At 40.8% G+C, this 18,585-nt stretch overlaps 1 protein-coding gene across 7 annotated transcripts in view; it reads left to right on the forward strand.

Moving 5' to 3' along the window:
- The first annotated feature begins 7,231 nt into the window (after window positions 1-7,231).
- Window positions 7,232-18,585, forward strand: part of lrp8 (low density lipoprotein receptor-related protein 8, apolipoprotein e receptor) — a 163,664-nt gene continuing 152,310 nt past the window's right edge. For all 7 annotated transcript variants that reach the window (XM_051376853.1, XM_051376857.1, XM_051376855.1 and 4 more), the window contains exons 1-2: window positions 7,232-7,449; window positions 8,460-8,585. In XM_051376853.1, coding sequence (XP_051232813.1) covers window positions 7,383-7,449; window positions 8,460-8,585 — 193 coding nt within the window. In that variant the 5' untranslated portion in view covers window positions 7,232-7,382. The remainder of the gene's footprint in view (window positions 7,450-8,459; window positions 8,586-18,585) is intronic.

Genomic DNA, 18,585 nt, shown 5'->3' on the forward strand with positions numbered 1-18,585 from the left:
TATGTATGGGGGGCTATGTGGCAAGATATGGGTTCCAGTGTCAGTGTGATTATGTTCTTCTAAAGCCAGACACTGTTCTGCAGATAGAGGTGGTCTGCAAATGTTATCAGCATATAGTTGATGGACGAGGAAGCACATACAGATAGAAAGTTTTCATTTCTTTCTGCATCGGCTCTCGCTGCCCTTAAGCGCAGCTCTTTCAAACTGTATGGCAAACCTTTTTAAAACCTTCACCCTATTCTGAGCAGCTGCTATAATCAAAGTGTAGTATGGCTTTCAGCAAGCAAAAACAATGAGGGCTACTGAGAGACAATACATTAAAAAATACAGTTTGTTACAGAATATTATCATTACTTACTTGGCAGATACCAATCTTACAAACAAGCAATATTCTGGGAATATTACTGAAATCAGATCAACTGCCAGAAAAATAAAAGCTTTTTGGCGGTGAGGTTAATTCTGCCCTGCTCATGTATGAACCATTACAGGCTGGTTGGCAAGAAATGGCACAATTGGACTGGTCTCAGACTGAATTTGCCTGCCAATGCACAATTCTAAATTCTGAAGAATACATGTGAATAACAGGGCTGTTATTTGTTCAAAAAATAAGGACAAAAATCTACTCTCAAATTGTTCATTCTCAAACAGCACTGACAGCAAAGTCCTTCCTGATTCTTTCTGAAATGCAGCATCACTCTCCCTCTGAGAATTTCTTTGATATATTATGCTTTGTTTACCACTTAGTTGTGTCTCCTTTCACTCCTCAGTGAGTTACAGCTGCTGACCCCTCTGCATTTGATTGAAACACTAGTTTTGACAGCTCCAGCTGTGGCCTGGCTGCTCTCACTGAGTGAATGGACTCATCCTGGCAGCTTCACCCATTCTTTTTCACTGCCTTGCCATCCAAATCCAGTGTGAAAGGGGGTTAGGAGTTAGGAGCTGACAGTGATGTGATTCAAAACAAAACCAAGGGTGAAGATCCCAGGAATTTTATATATATATGTTGAAAGTCAGTGGGGTCAAAGATATCTTCTTGAACACACTGGCGATGACATAACAGTTAAGTAATCTGATTACAACATGCTGACTGTGATGCATACTGAAATACAGCACAGATAGATGGCAGTTAATTTGTGGTTGAGGCACTTAGCATTTGTCCATGACCAATATTACTGCATTAATGATTAATATTATACTAATCAAGTTCTTCATAATATTGAAATAATAGAGTTTAGATATTTTTATAGGATATTAGAATGACATTATTCAAATTAAGTTTCATTAAATTGAAAGCAGTCCAAAACTTAAGAAACAGAAAGTAGTCATACTAAATTTAACTAAGTCAAAATATTTGCATTCAAATTGAAATTACTCTAATAATAACTGTAATGAATCATCTGTAATGGAGTACATTTGACAATAAGCCTCCCAACACTGCCCTGCCTCTGCTGCCATATTGTCTGATGATGCAATGATGTCCAAATCTCATCCATCGCCTCGCCCCCTGCAGCAGGCACCTGGCCAGCTATCGACCGGACCTCACTCATGGTTTTTGGGTCACAAGCTGTGACAGGAAAGCGGATGACTATCCTGTCTTGTATCCAGCACTGGGCCACACATGCACACACATACATAGAGTGATGCTCTGCGGGAAAGACAGAAGATTTGCTGACCACTGGCTCTTTTGCCTTCTTTCGATTGATCTGTCTCAGGCCTGAGAGAGGGATAGGAGAGTGAAAGGGGCGGAGAGAAAGAAAGAGAGAGAGGGGGTGGAAGAAGGGAATAAGGAAGGTTTGATGAGGGAGGAAGAGAATGACAGGAGAAAAGGAAGAGATAGAGATTAAAAGACAGAGGAAGAAGAAACAAACCCTGTTAGAGCTGGCACAGACAAAGGCAGAGAGAGATAAAGAGACGGAAGAGGAAAGTAATCATCTGAAAGGTCTGAAGGTCTCAGTCAGACTCACTCACTGTCCTGCGGCAAAGATGAATGTAAGACTTAGCTCCAGCTGTGTGTGGAGGGATGAAAGATGAACACAATTTCAGCATTGATCTCGAGGGGTAAAAATCTGAAACAGTTGAATGTGAGTGTAGAAACATGACGACAGTAAGGTACTGCAATGTGACTGCCCTGCTGCTCAGCCTCACCTCAGACACACAATGGCAGATAGCACACAAGTCCTCCCTGTTGTATAGTCTCAGCTGAGGTCCTTGTTCCTAACTGATGAATTCAGCAAAATCTGTTGCATTCATGGTTTTCTCCACTTCTGGGAGCTAAGAAGAAAATTTGCATAGCAATGGTGGAGCACCACAAGAAGTACAGAATAGGGGAGAATGTTTTCATGTAATTGGGAGGAGCGACCACTGAACATTTGCATTTCAAAGTTGTCTTTTAATGACATCTTCAAACTTCCTCAATAACACTGGAGTCCCTGAGATAATTGAGCAATACTATAGGTTTCTGTTATGGCCAATATTTGTTTCTTGGAAATCAAGAAAAACTGAGAAATACTACCTGATGATAGCCATGAGCCTCAACTGCTAATGCTATGAAAATGAAGAACATCAGAGGTGTAAAAGGATGGAAGGAAGGAAGGGAAGGAAGAAAGTTAATGCAACTTTATGTTTCTACTACATCTCAAAGGCAACGTTCATGTTTGATACTTTGCTTTCACTTAAAGGTGCAATATGTAAGAATTGGCCCCCTGTTGATTTCATACTGCAAACAAATAAGGCCAGCATATCACCAGAGTAAGCTCAGTTACCCTGTTAGCTGCACATATGTCTATGAGCAGACTGCCCGGAATGGGAGCTCTTGTTGTTTACACCACGAACCGGGCTCTGAGACAGATGGAGGCCAGTTTGACGACAGGGGACACGGTGCTGCAGTGATTTACAGGAGCTCCGACCAGGGCTCTGACTCAGGGGATGACGAAGACACACCAGGTTCAGGCGGGCAAAGGACAGGCATGAAAAGCAGGAGATTTTACAAGAATTTAAACTTGTGGTTGGATGTTTATTGTTGAAACAGTCTTAATTGACTTCTATCCTTATATTTTATGTACACAGGCTTATAAATCTGACTTCTGATCAAAGAACTAACAGCTGGCCTACTCAACACATGTGCTGCTGACACTTTTTGTACAATTACATGTACTTAAAATTGTTTATGCAGAATAGGGCTGCACAATATGGTAAAACATCACACTGCAATTATTTTGACAGATACTGTGATATGATTCGCGATTAGTGGCAGTGATCATCTTTGCATCACAAATTTCCTTTTCACTGAAAAAATGATTAAAATCATGATGATGGGAAATTTGTTAGGGTCTGTACCACAAAAACAGGTTTTCTTAAATCTGGAGAACAAGATTTGGACCACAGCATCTCTGCAGAACTAGAGTACTTCATTATAATGCTGTTTGTCATAAAGTTTACAAAAAATTGCAGCTTCCATCAATTTGCATTTTGTATTTGGCCATATTACGATTTCGATAATATTGCGATTAATTGTGCAGGCCTACTGCAGAAAATAACCATGACTTTTCACCCTTTGCAACTCTAGGATAATAATATGCTCTATGTTAATTATACCTAATTTGGATTGTAAATTTAGTCACTTCTTTGCTGCCTAAACAGCCAACCAACTATTCCGGTACATAAACATGGCAGTCTCAAAACCTGCCACACACTGTGTTGCCCCTTTTTACTTGTTGCAATAATAATAAAAATAATAATCTATAGTTAGTTTTAGTCCTTTATTACTTTTTATCCATGACATTTATTTGGGAATTGCACATTGCTACTAGCAGCTGTTGAGCGAGTCTGGACAGAAAACTTGCTCTCGCTCTTCTGCTCTAATTCATGCACATCCCTGAGCACATTCATCCTGCAGGGGGGCACTGCACTGTAGGTGCAACATACATGGTGTAATCCTCTCTACTTGATGGATCAAAGATGACATAACATACATGTATAGTAGTTTTACATACATGAAACATATTGTGCTTGAAAAAAAACCCTCAGAGGATATAACACCAGCTGTGGTCATAACATTTTTCATGTCACAGACCATATGAATAGAATAGAAGGATAAATGTGGAAACTCCAGCAATTACTGAGCGTAATATATTGTGTGTATATATCAACATAATATGTAGCTGCATTCACAAAGTAGATTTTACAAACATTTTGATTCCAATGAGATGCTTTCTTAAGTACCTTGAGTGAACAAGTATGAAGACTGTAGCAATAACATGGGACTTTCCTTAGTTATGTAAGCCGGTAATGTGAAAGTGATGCAAAGCCTTTTTTTTTTTTTTTTTTTTTTTTTACCATTTTCTGCACCTTTTGCCAGCCTTTTAATGTTTCATTCACACTTTTTATTGAATAATGTATAAGAGGCAAGAATTGTGTTTTTCTCTGCTATTTATACAGTAGTTTTATTCATTATTCATGTGTTGATTCATGTGTTAAAGTCATTTCATGCACATGAGCCATGCTGAACAGCAGCAAATCAAAACTGAACTCTGCCTGCATTATACAGCAGTACAGACCTGTCTGTTCCCTTTCATTGCACACACTTTTCATTCAGTTCAAATTCTAGTCTTCATACCCAAAATATGTTGGTCACTTCACTGCCTTTAGGTAACTCTTTAGACAAGACTGTACATGCCCCCAACTCTGTTTCATTGACGATTGTCATTGGCTCCCCAAAATGATCCCTTCATAATTATTCTAGCCAACTGAAAAGCCCCATATCACAGAAAATGACATATGTAGCACTTATGGATTTTTTCATAAGGAAAGGCTCTTACAGTTACTAAACTATTTAATACGCTTGCTTTAGAAGACGTAGACTGAAAATAACCCTTATTAAATGCCTTTGAATGTAAAAAGAAACAGCTTCAGCAAGAGGCAGTTGCGAAGCAAAAGTGGATAAAACCTTTTATAGCCAATATGTTTCTCTGATAGCTTGTCTTTTCCCATAGCAACAGATACAAAGGACGCTGGAACACCAGAGCAGGAGTGCTAGTGTTATTGTTTACACATATGATTGGATTAGGGATGGCAATTTCTAATGTTACTGACATTTGAATAACATATTTAATGACCAGTCTGAAAAGAGATGGCAAAAAAAAAGATGAAAATGCAGGTGGAGCAAGACTTAGTCGCTCATATTTAACATAATGTCAATTGGATACTGAATATAAAACTCAAAACTTCACCCTCTGTAGAATGCAGGCTGTAGTAAATTTTGTGTCTAAGTATAATAAAAAACTCCTTAAGGCCGTCTTAAAGTTATGGTTGATATATGGGGAAAAACTCGTATTCGCTTTCTTGACAGAATTAGACGAGACGACTCATAACATTCTCATATCTGTCCATTGAATATGAATTAACAGCCAAGAGACAGTTAGCTTAGCTTATCATAAAGACTGGCTTCGTGAGGAAACAGCTGGCATGGCCCTGTCCAAAGTAGGTTTGCCACCTAATTGTGGGAAAATAAGGGACAGCTTGCCAGCAGTCCCATGCTTGGTAGATAAAAATCAATCAGAGAGTTTAGGGGTCCTCACTCATGATATTTTGAGTGTCAGACACTTAATTTCCTTCATTCTGGGGAAATGTTATAGCATGGCATCGCCAGACTATCTGCCAGGGCAAATGAAACATTATGAGCTCAATAGATTTGTCTGGTTCCCGGGCTAGAATATTTATCCACCAATTTGTGCTTTCGATGCATGAAAGTCCTCTGCTACTCTCATGAATGTAAAGTAAATAAGAGTTAAGCACAGGTGCATTATATTAAGAATTAAAACATCAGAGCATAGACGTGAGCAAAATGTTTAGTCTGTCAAAATAACTTTACTTTGAGTCCTCTGCCCTTGCACTGCTTGGAACATAGTAATCACCTGCTGAATGATGCTTCAGGTTGGACAGCCCCCCGATGGAATACAGATCTGTATTTACAACATCTTTCTTTTCATGGGCGGACTTCAGGAGGTATTTGTCAATTTTTTTTAAAAATTGTGTGCCTGACCAGGGTGACATTGAGTGACAGACAACTTCACTGTCATTCATTTTTCTGAAAATTCTGATTTAATACTTTTGGGTTAATTATGCCTCATGTCATTCCAAGCATGTGAAAATGTAATGAATGCATTTGAGAAAGTGTGCATGAAAATATTATTCTTATTCAATATGGGACAATCCCATATTATATGGGACGAATAGCAACCCTAGTCCAAAGGTCCACCCAATAGCATGTGTACAATAATTAAGACGTTAAATGTTATTTGTTTAATCAATACATAGACCAAAATGTATTGCTGCATTCTATTTATATTGGAAGTTGAAGCTAGGAGTCACCAAAGTTGACCGTGTTGGAGTACAATAAGTGGGAAAACCTATAGCCATTGTTAGCAATACCAGTTGAAATAAACACATTACCTGGTATTTTGCACATACAAACACTGTAGCAGTATGTCCACAGATAGAAGCTGGACATTAAGAAAGAAACAGAAACAGTATAATACTAGAGCTTTCACTACTGCTGATGTGCAATCTTGGATTTTTGAATTAAGGTTGGTGAGGTTCTTCCAACTTTCCCAGTTGGAAATCTGACTTCAGGGGACGTTCCAGTTGAAATTGGACTTCCCAGTTTAAATGGAACCATGAAATTCTGGTTTTACAGGGTTAGAGTGGGACTATTTCTTGGTGTCGTCTTGTGGTTTCCAGGTAACCAATGACAGAAAATCCTTTAAAACCACAAGTTGTCATTTATACACACACTACTGGTTGTGGTAGAGGTTAAACAAGCCTTAAGGGTTTGTTTTAATTTCTTGACAGAGCCTAGCTGTTTCATTGTTTCTAGTCTGTAATGATTGGTAACTATGGCTACAGCATTCATATTTTAGCTGTTAACACTACCCAAACAGCTTAACTGTCCAAATGGCATCGAGCTTCTCGTCCAAGTGAAAAATTCTTTGAAAAAACAATTTCTTTAACAAATATTTACTATTTATAACAATACATTTCCATGTCCTTGATAGGCTAAAGTTTCTGGAAAACAACCTGCTATGCGTGACTCAGCACTGTGCATATATGACTTCCTTAACAGCCGTTTTAATGTATTTTGTCTACCTACTACATCAACCGCCGGCACAATCTCCAGCCATCCCGCCCACAAAGCGTCACTGATTCAAATTGCGGCCGAGGCAGAGCGGAGAGGAAAGCGGAGCGGCAGCCTGATCACACACACTCACACAGTAGCAGAGGCAGAGAGAGGATCACACACAGCCGAGTGTGAGAGGTTGGGGATCCTTCACTGTTTTTTTCTTCACTTGCATGAACGCAACCGTAGACCCCCCCAGGATCTAAAGATGTGGACGGAAGTCGGAAAGCTTGTGCTATTACATTTGTTACTTATGGAGCTCCATTGCGCGAAAGGTAAGAGACACTTGTGTCAGCGAGGAGGTGAATGTTGCATCGCATCACGGACTGGGGGAGACGCTTTGAGGAGGGAGGGTGGTCGAGGGGGGGGGGGGATCGTTTGTCTGCTGAGAAACGGGCTCCTCTCTCAATTGTGGTCCGCGTCTTCCATGTGCTGCGCTATCAGACGCAAAGGCATGCTATGGCTCACACCTGGATCGCGATCACAGTTGACATTAAGTGGCAATACACGGAAGAAACAGCCAGTACAACCCAAACACGTGTCCAAATGCAGGAGGCTTATGTTGTAGTGAGACTGTGTGGTGATGTGGAGTCAAAGTACAGGCTGCAATGGTCTGCTTTGTGTTTTTGTGACACACACATATAAAAAAAAAATACGCCTTAATAGATTTGCCTTTAACTGATGTTTGTGTTGAAGTGCCGGTAGGACACTGGTGGTAGGCAGTTACGGTCGTACCAAAGCCTATTCATACATTTTCAAAACAAGCGAGCTCATTTCATAAGCACCTAATAATAATAATAATAATAATAATAACAACAAAAGTATAAAATCTTGTTGTAGGAATGTTGGATTTAAGAAAAGCACATTAACTACATATTAAAACAGCTAATACTGGAGGAAGCCTACCTACAATATTGGTGGCTTTAGAGCAATAGCCTGTCAATTTACCACTTTACAACCCTCAATACTTGGGACAGTATTAATCCTTTATTACAGTAAAGTCATATATGTCATCTATTTGAGGATATTTTGAACATAGGATATTGTAATGTATCAGTTAACCTCCAAAATTGAAGAAAACACAGCCATAAACAGTTGGTAGTCGAGCCCTCTTTTGCCATAAGCTCCTTTTTAAAAAAGTAATCACACCACCGCCACAATATATACTTTATGGTATTCTTAGATTTCAATAAATCTGATATCTACACGTATTCAAGAATCACAGAATGATCCCTAAATGAAATGAAAAATACTCTGACAACTTGTTTTTTTCCTGACAACACAGGAACTCATACGGAGTCGGAGTGTGAAACTGGGCAGTTTCAGTGCAAGAACGGACGGTGCATCCCGACCCTGTGGAGATGTGATGATGATGATGATTGCTCAGACAGCAGCGACGAGGAGAACTGTCGTAAGTAGCCCAGACTCTGTTACATTGGCGGATAAACATAATGATGCTTGCTTGATGCCTAGTGGACCTTGAATATTCCTGCTCTCGTGTGTGTTCAGAAGTCTTAATCTAGGACAAAGTCCCTCAAACCATTTCATGGGAAAGATCTATAAATTGACACACATTCGTGAGCTGGTACATAACTGGATAACAGCATACGGCGTAGATATCTGATTTAATCCATGTTGTAACTTTGCGATAACTGAAGGTTTGCTCGGGGCCCCTCTGGAATCTCCCTTTCAGTTGTTAGTCTGCCTGTTAGGCAGGAACTGCTGATCCTGGATCATTGGTCAGGTCACATGGCCAAAGGAATTTTAATAATTTCTTACAAATGTCACTTCTTTAAGCAAATCTCTGATAGAAGTAGAGCTGTGGTCCTACTTGGTCAGAGCAGGTCCGATTCCTAACATTATCATTATTACTCTTGCTGTGACTGTAGAGATAACATCCTGTTATCAGTGGGACAGTTAACCCTGCTATACGGTCTCATATTGCTTTGGGTATACAACGGCTCCACAGATTGTGCCGTATCTCAAATAGTGTGATAGAATTGTTGTGTTCTGTGTTATGTCATCTCACTGCTGGGTAATACAGTGTGCTCTAATGCAAATAATGTGGCTCTTCGATATGGCAAATTGGCTGCTTCTCTGTTCTCAATGGCACCTCTGCTTCTGTGGGCAGGACATGGGAGTTTCAAGTACATATAAAATATTGGCCAATCAAATGTTGTATTATGTCGTTCAGGAAATTAGTGAAAAAGACTTGTAATATGCCATTTCGGGTTTAACTGACTCTGTTCCGTTCAGGAAATTGCTCGGACAACCAGCTGAGTAATCATCGCTTATAAATTTGTCATGGTGCTAATTGCTTGGATGGTTACATTAGCGGCCAATTGATTCATAGATCTTGGGGACCAGCACACAAAACCCATGATTCTTTCGTCTCACATGCTCGCCACGATGGTGGCCACTGAATATCTCCGGGAGTTCCCTGGATGAATGCCGTGACATTTACAAGCACGTCTTATTGACTGCAGAGGCTGATTGGTATCATTGGACATTTAGTGGGTAATACTTGATGGAAGTGGAATTGGATTTTAATGATCTAACAGGTGTGGTTTTCGTTGTTGTTTGGTATGTGTTGCTTGAAGAGAATATGAATCTGGTACTTAAGCCCAAGGTGACTGTTCTTTTAACAGAGCCACTTTGTCTGTGGCAGAAATGTGCTCTGCCTCTTTCTTCCCTCTTCACTCTTTTTGCTCGATATCCTGTAAGCTTCCGATGCAGTGATGCTTTCCTCCTGGGCTCCCTTGTCACTCTCTCAATCTCTTCCCCTGCTCAGTCTTTACCTTTATCTACTTTTTCTCTCTTGCTGTGCCTTATACTGTATTTTTCTACAGCCATACCTTGCTCCCTCTCTCCCTTCCTATGCACATTGGACTCTATTCTTTGAGTGCTTCAGCCCTCAGCCTGTGTTGGAAGTTGGGGGCTTCTTTCTAAAAAGCTGTCTCACTTCCTCAATATTGTAGCACCCACTAAGGGGCTTCCCTATCCCCATTTTTAAATCTCCTATGGGCACCTTGGCAGTGCGAATGCCAAAGAGGCTGTGCCCACTCGTCTTACGCCCACAAAGAGCATCAGCTGACAGGTTGGTTGGAGATAAATCCAACAGCGTGACTCTGGTTGCCAGAGTGATGCTCAGTGGCTGGCAGTGTGCCAGCCTTTCGAACAGATGCCAGCACAGCCACTGGCCCCCCCCCCAAACAATATCACCAGGAGAGCTCAGCGGAGATGGGGCGGAGGTTGAGGAGGAGGAAGAGAGGGAGAAAAGATGGGACAGATTTGATTGAGAGGAGCAGGACAGTGTAAAGCAGAAAGGACAAAGTATTTTGGAGAATGGGCAGGGGGACAAATGGAAACAGGAGAGTAGGTGTCGCATGACTATGATGAAGACGACGTTAGCCTGGCAAAGCCGGCAAGTTCACTGATGGTGGCGTGGCAAAGCTGAATGGGCTTGGAACAGGTGTCATTTAAAGTAGGCGGTAAACCAAATGGATGACATTGCACTCATTTGCTAAGCATCCTTGCAACACCTGATTGGATGACTGTAACATTTCTTTCTTTCAAAATGAATATACACAATGAAAAAATCTTATATTTAGCTTGATAATGATACATTTCATGCTAACATTTTTTAATAGATCAATGAATTATGTTTAGTTTCTTGCAATGTGAGCTGATGATTGGTTAAACTTGTGGTTAGGCTATTCTCACTTTAAAAAGATTCAGACAGTGTATTTATTGAAGGTTACTATATATGTAGAGATGCACCGTTTTCGCCTTGTTGACTGACATCGGCAAATGAGATGGCATTCGCTGATGTCAGCTGCTGATGTTTATCGGTTGTGTTGCATCAGTTTTGTGCTGGCTCAAAGTTGCGTTGGTTATTTCCGAACTTGTATATTGGGGAAATAATTACCTCTGTTTTCCAGCACTGGCACAAATTGCACACAAATACCAATGTGCTCCGTGCACCGGCAGGACAGTCAGGAGGAGAAATAGACTGAGCTGCAATATTTCAGTGATGCTTAGCTTTCTTTGTTTTCATGGCACAAATTAATATGTTATTTTAAATGCTGGTATCGGCCTAGAATTTCACAATCCTTGCACCCCCTTAATATTAGTAAATGTAGCTCGGTCAGAGATCCATAATGCTGGCATCCAAAAACCAAACAAAACAAAACCAAACAACCCACTGAAACTGGTTTCCGAACATTTGAAAGGAAATACTTCAGTTGTAGAATGGTGCTTAGTTTGGTGTCTGCAGCACCTGCTTTGAATACATGGGAATCTGAAATGTGTTAGAACGTGGCATGATACCACAGCACAAACAGGCTCTATACTCTACATCAACAGTGAGTCCCTCTAGTCTGGCAACACAACGTGCACATAGACACACCAGGCAGGAATCTTTCACACAAACCAAGGCCAGATATAACTGTTGGCATGTACATATAGTGTCCGTGTGTGTTCGTCCGTGTGTGTTCATCAGTCAGTTGTCACATCTCCCATCCCTCTCTTTCTCTGCACGCACACGTCTCTCACCGCCGGCATTACCCCTGTAGCATCCATCCTCCCTCTAGCAGTCTCGGTAGATGGGCTTGTCTTTTGTGCCTTGTCTTTTCTCTCTTTTATTCTCTCTTTTTCCCACTTCTTCTACCTCCTCCTGCTCCTGCTCCTCTCCTCCCCTCTCCTCTGCTTCATTCTCAACGTGCCTCTTGGTAGATTGTGCTCTTGTTGCCCTGGGAGACGGTAAAGTGGTGGTGGTAGTGGTGGTGTTTTTTGTGCATGCGTGTGCTTTCTTTTGTAGTGAACACAACACTCCTGCACATGTGTATGCATACACATGGCAACTCTCCACCTCTGCACGGCTCTGTATGACCTATATTTCGTCTGTGGAATATACAGAAAAAAGGCCTTATCATTTTTACAGCGGATTTAAGTGGATTTAAACATGCCTAATCCAAAGTGCTACTGTAAAATCATCTCATATCTGAACCTCATGTTAGCTTTCAATTGTTCTCAATCCCCCACATTGCTTTACAGAGTCTTCTCCTCCAAATGGCCTTGGTCAAGCTGCACAATAAAAATACAATTGGTGAGAATTTATTAAGAAATATAGAACCGTGAAATCAGTTGTGATCATTGGTGCAATGACTAGTCAACTGATCAATGAGTTGATGAATAGAAAATGAATTGAATGAACATCCATCTGTCGTTTAAGACATTTATTTGTTCATATTTGCTGTTTACAGCTTCTCAGCTGTGAGGTTTTGCTGATTTTCATATCATTTATTGAATGTTTTTACATGTCTGACTGTTGGTTGGACAAAACAAGAAATATGAAATTGTCACCTCAGAAATTGTGTGCAAATTCACTAAAGGAGTAATCACGAAAAGAAAAAAGCAGTAGTTGCAGCACTAGGAATGATACAAACAGTGCTAAAAACATGTAAAGTTATAAGGGGATAGAAAGAGAATACTTAAGGGTGGGAAAAAAGTTTTTGTTGAGCTTAGTGTGTGAATGTGTGTATCTCTCTGTGTGTGTGTGTGTGTGTGTGTGTGTGTGTGTGTGTTTTGTGTCACAACAGGACAATGAGTCTGAGCAGGTCTGAGAAGGGGAGCGTCTCCTCTGCAGTCTGAGACCAGCTTCCCATAGAGGAGACATCACAACACATTTCACGCCACTGCTGTGTGTGTGTGTGTGTGTGTGTGTGTGTGTGTGTGTGTGTGTGTGTGTGTGTGTGTGTGTGTGTGTGTGTGTGTGTGTGTGTGTGTGTGCGTGAGGCAGGCTGTGCCTCTGTGTGTTGTGTGTGTGCACACACACACACATAACACTGTAATAAGAGACAGCAGAGAAGCGCTTCGGGCATAAAAGGCATTATACTGAACAGCTCACAAAAACACATTTTGGTCACCTGCTGATTCGCGCACACACACATACACACACAAGTTTACACACACACACGCACACAAAACAACACCAAAACAACACACACACACACACACACACTGCTCACTGCAGCACAGCTGGGGTCAGACTTTTAATGGGAGTATGAGGTCAAAGGGACCAGTAGCTTAATCAATTACACACAAACACACACATGCCGACACACAATAGGTGTGTAGTAGCAGAACTGTGTGACTCGCATAACATAAAATAAGCAAGACACACTGCCTCTAAAAGGGCAAAACGCACACACACACACACACACACACACACACACACACACACACACACAGTTGAACTTAAGGGTTCAACACTAACAAAGATCATATTTATACTGTTTCTGAGCAGGTGTGATTTCTGTTCTGCCTTGTCTAACTCCGTCAAACACACATACACACAAGCAGACGCACACTTCCTCCGTTAACAACCACACACACAAGCACATCACAACAACGCACTCTAAGAACACAGCATTAGTGTGCATATACTGTATGTAAGGAGTGTACGCAGCTGCAGTGCTCCAGTCTCCAGAGAAAGAAACCCACTGCTGTGCTCTGAAGCACTGTGGGACTTTATTTGTGAGTGTGTATGTCTGCAAGTATGTCTGTGTGTGTCGTGGTCCGCTTTGTGTGTGGCGCAAACAGATGACATCGGTTCTATCTTATTCCAGTTTCCCTGTGCAATGAGGTATCATTACCAAAATGTCAGATGTGCTCACTTTTGGTTAGCATCATTATTTTATGCTTTCAATGGGCTGCTCTAAGTGATAAGAACATAACCAAACACCATGCATGTTGTGCCCCATGCTAACACGTACAGTAGTGCTAACTTGCATTACTGCGTGCTGAATGACAGTCGGGAACTGATATCAAAAGAAAGGAGAACGTCTGGACTTCCTGAAGCTAAATTATATGGTTATACTAGACTACATCAGACAGTTCTGTGTAGGAGTTTCGAAAAAACATTACATGAAATATACCAAACAGTTTTCAGTGGTGGATTTGTATCTCTGCAGACATGAAACATGGCGATTAATGACTCAAGTTTGTGAAAGAGTTTCAAATCATAAATAAAACTGGCTTATTTTAATTAGATACACTGAGGCTTTATTGATGTAGTGTGAGTCTTCATTCACATTAATGAATCAATTTACACACAAATTAAAACAAAAAAAAACTTTTAATTAATAAAACATCAGGCTTCTTATTTTAGATGATGCTAGTCTCCTCTGTCCCTCTGCTGCTCTGTTGACACATTAAAGGGTAAGACTGCCAGCTGGCCAATCCTCCCTCAAACAAGATGTATTCCTTGAAGATTGAATATTTAACATAATCAAATAGACCCATGCTGCGCTGCTAGCCTGACAGATGACAACCCCAAAATGTGCCGGGGCACCAACTTTGTCAAACACTGCATCATGCTCTACAAGCTAACAATACCTGGTGTGCTGACTAGATGTTGGGTGCAACGGTGCAAAACAGCAGCAGGGTAATTTTAGCTGAGGTCATTGCTGGCCTGAGGTGTTTGCTCTCTCTCTTTCTCTATCTCTCTACGACCGTTCACTGTATGCATCAGACTCTCTCACGCTTTTTTGCCAACTTTCTACCTCTTGCTCCCTTTCTGTTTCCCCCTTTCTGCATCCAGTACCCCTCTCTGTCTTTCGCTGGATCTTTTGGGGGAATGGCTTTGCATGGACATGAAGGGCAGGGTTATGAAATGCAGCAAACCTACAAGGAGGAGGCAGATGCTGTGAGTGTGCGCGAGTGTGTGAGAAAGTAAGACTGCACTGTCCATCTACACACTTCTAATCCAATTAGTGAGTGTCTCAGTGTGTGAGAGTCTGCATAGTGAGAAGTGTGTGTTTGTGTGCCTGTGTGTAAGTGCGTATCAGACAAAGTAAAGATAAGAACTAGTGAGTTTGCCTCTGCCTGAGGACTAATTTCTCATTCTCTTTGTGTATGTTGATACACAAATAAAACATGGTCCTTTCATTCTCTCTTTCTGTCTTTGTCCATTTTCCTTCCAAAATAATGGCATATTTATCAGCAGAATAAGGTTTTCCTAACACTATTTTTTTTCTTTTATTGAGCTGACTCTGTCTATGTCTCATCTACTGGGTTGTTTTTGATAAGAAATTAGAAAGTATAAGATCAGAAAGGCATAATGAAACTGGAAGAGCTTGGGATAGTTACCATAAGGGATGGTTTCAACTCATTCCACAGTAGTTCAAAACATATCTCGAAGTAACATTCGAATGTACCAGTCATTAGTTGGTACCCTGGAATGATGTATATTTTGGATTTTTGACTTTTGCTAATAGCAGAAATTACAGCTCACATCACATCATCTAAAATACACTCATTGCTCTCATCCAGGTCATTTCCTGACCCAGACACACAGGCGGCTGTTTTCAGTAATACACTGTGATGAACCCAGACAAAGTTGGCATCTAGCTAGTGAATACAATGGAGCATTTAGCTGCTAAAGAGCCACATTTTTCCTCAGGAGTTGGTGGAGACCAAACACAGAGCTATATATATATATCCAAATAATAATAATAAATAATAAATACTAATATCCAAATCGGCAAATCTTCAATTTTTTGACAAAATGTGATGGAACAGCATTATAGTGTAGTGTTGCAGAGAGGCCCTCACATCCACTCTCTCGCAAACACAACAGGAAGAGTGCAGCTGACAGACGGCCACGGCCTGCAGCGTCGTCCTGGTGTTACAGAGAGTCAAGGTGTTTTTTTTTTTTTTTTTTTTTAAGCCATTTTCATGGCCTCTGCTTTCACCTGAGGAACAATGTGGCTGACCATGAACATAACAAAACTGCCTCTGGCTTGATGAACGGTGCAGAAAAGTAATAGATAGTTGAAAAATTATTCAAGGTGAAACACAGAGAGGGAAGAAGTTAGTTACTTGGAAGAAGTTTTTTGAGAGGTGCCAAAAGATGAGGAGAAAGTTTTGTCTGCTAAAGAACAGAGGTGATACTTCTGTCTTTATTTCAGTAGTTAGTTAATTCCTGTTCTGTCGCCCCCTGCTCTCTTTATCTCTCTTCCTTTCTGTGTGCAGTACCCACACTCCCTTCTGTCTTTTCTGTCAGAATTAGCTCGTCCGTTTTCTACAGATTACCTTTGCGTTGTTTGTCTCCTCTGCTGCAAAGTCACTTATTGTTCAAAGTCAAACTCCGATAACACTACAATCCCATTTCCCCACCGTGTGTGTATGTGTGTGTGTGTTTAGCCAAGTCTCATTCTTGTGTGTCTCTTTGTGCCTGTAACGTTGTGTTGTGCTGTTGTTATCCCCCCTCCCCAACCCGGCCGTGTCTGACAGGGTATCATGGTATTAATCCCCAGCTCAGATTAACCGAATATCTTCATGTGCCTCCATTTTATTATTTACATTTGCTGTAATCCTGTTTTTCACCTTGCGCTCTGTCGCCTGGCATACGCAGTCAGGGAGCGGCGTATGAAACGACAACTATGAATGCTGATGAATAAAACATGGCTGCTAATACCAGTCTGTCGGGCTGACACCGAGATAGAGCCCTTGAGTGCTGCATGTCAAGTTTTCATGAGAAGTTTTACATGAAAGTTACAAATTGAAAGAGAGTTTTAGTCTGATTCCATTTTCTGACGCCATTGCCTCAATTTCTCTTACCCCAGTTCCTATATTTTAGTCTTTCGCTGTTCTGTTTCATTTCTTCCTTTTATAGTATACTTTTACTCCTCGTTTGTCTTCTCTTAAATTCAAATCCTCCTCCCAGTCTTAGAGAACTAGCTGTTGGTTTGTTCAGTTTGATCCATCACATTCTACCCTGCTCCAGTGTTTTCTGTTAAATAAAACAGGACTTTTTCCACTCACCATAGTGGTGAAGAGGTAAACCAGTTTGGTAAAGGTAGGTTGTGGCGAATTTGGTGTGTGTGTATATGTGTGTTTTGTGCAAGTTAGTAAGAATTTGTGTCTTTGTGTGTGTTCCGAGATGGATGAAACTAGATTTTCTGGGACCTGCTGAGACAAAGCAGCTGGAAAGAGGCTTTGAAGGTTTAAAAAAAAGGAAAAGGTCTCAGAAAGTGTATAAACTCAGATCTCAGAAAACACTAACTGATGTAGATACTAAAATTACCTCCTAATAATACAGACTAAGCTGTTTGAGGTTATACAAATCTGATGTGTCAAAGCTGAAATGCAGCTTGTATTATTAAATATAATAATTACAGCCAGTTAAGTAGTGAATTAAAGCTAATAGTAATAACATAGCACCATGTTGTGTTAGGATTTTCAAAGTGTTTCAGTGAAAGCCAAGTACTTTCTTTCTCTCTTTACTGTCAAACGTGATTACATTTACAGAATTTTCTTTTAAATCAGTTTTGTGAGTCACTCCTATTCAGCTGCAAAAAACAAATTCAGACATGATGCATTTGGTAAAGTTAGTCCATCTCTCCGTACAGTGTTGACAGACCAATCGCATAAAACATAAAAGGCTATTGGCAATTTTTCAAGAGATTGTGGCAAGCTACAGTAGCTTATGTGGCCAATGTTAGCTATAACAGAAGTTTTTACCCGTCCAACAAATATCATACCAAACCTACTTTCCAAATGCTGAACTAGTGTGCTTGTGGATTTTGAAGGAACTAAACCAATTGCATAGCACGTGGTGGGAATTAAGGATGTAATCAGGAAAATAAAAAACGTATAGTTTAATATATTTTCATATATTCTTTTCTCCCACGTTTGCTCCTGCCCTAATAGCCCACACCTTTCTCACTCTTGTCCTTATTTTGCGCTCTCTCTCTCTCTCTCTCTCTCTCTCTCTCTCTCTCTCTCTCTCTCTCTCTCTCTCTCTCTCTCTCTCTCTCTCTTCCTCTCTTTGTCCCCTTCCCTCCATCTGGCTTTTGAATGAAGCTGTTTACGTAGATTGTAAAGGCACACACACAAAACGTATCTCCTTCATGCACACGCCTTGCTGTGTCCTAAGCCTGTGAACGAGTCTTTACCTTGAGGGGATTTTGCTTGTCATTTGTTGCAAGATGGTGGGGCGAGGTGGTGGAGGGGGAGAGTCACTCTTTGATGATATAGCTAGTGCTCAGTAATACCAGTTATCAGAAAAAAGGCTGTGTGTGACACAAAATCTCTCTCTCACACACAGCCTATGTTTTGGGGATACACACAAAATGTAACACTTTTACCTGCAGCATGCTTTACTATCACAACACACTGACACTGTGTCAACATGAGGGGGTTGGGGGGGGGGATTAAGGAGTGAGGAAATGTTAAAGAAGCCGATGGTAAGGACCACATTTTCCACTGCTGATTGAGGAGAAAAAAATAATACGTCCTGTTCTGATTATCCTCTGAAATTCACGATAAAGAGTGCCTCCTCTTAGAGTTACAATGGGGGGATTATTGGAAGTGTGCTTGAAGTAAAAAATAAAAAGCTGATGCCC

This window comes from Dicentrarchus labrax, unplaced genomic scaffold (assembly GCF_905237075.1).
Source record: "Dicentrarchus labrax unplaced genomic scaffold, dlabrax2021, whole genome shotgun sequence".
NCBI classification, from domain to species: Eukaryota; Metazoa; Chordata; class Actinopteri; family Moronidae; genus Dicentrarchus; species Dicentrarchus labrax.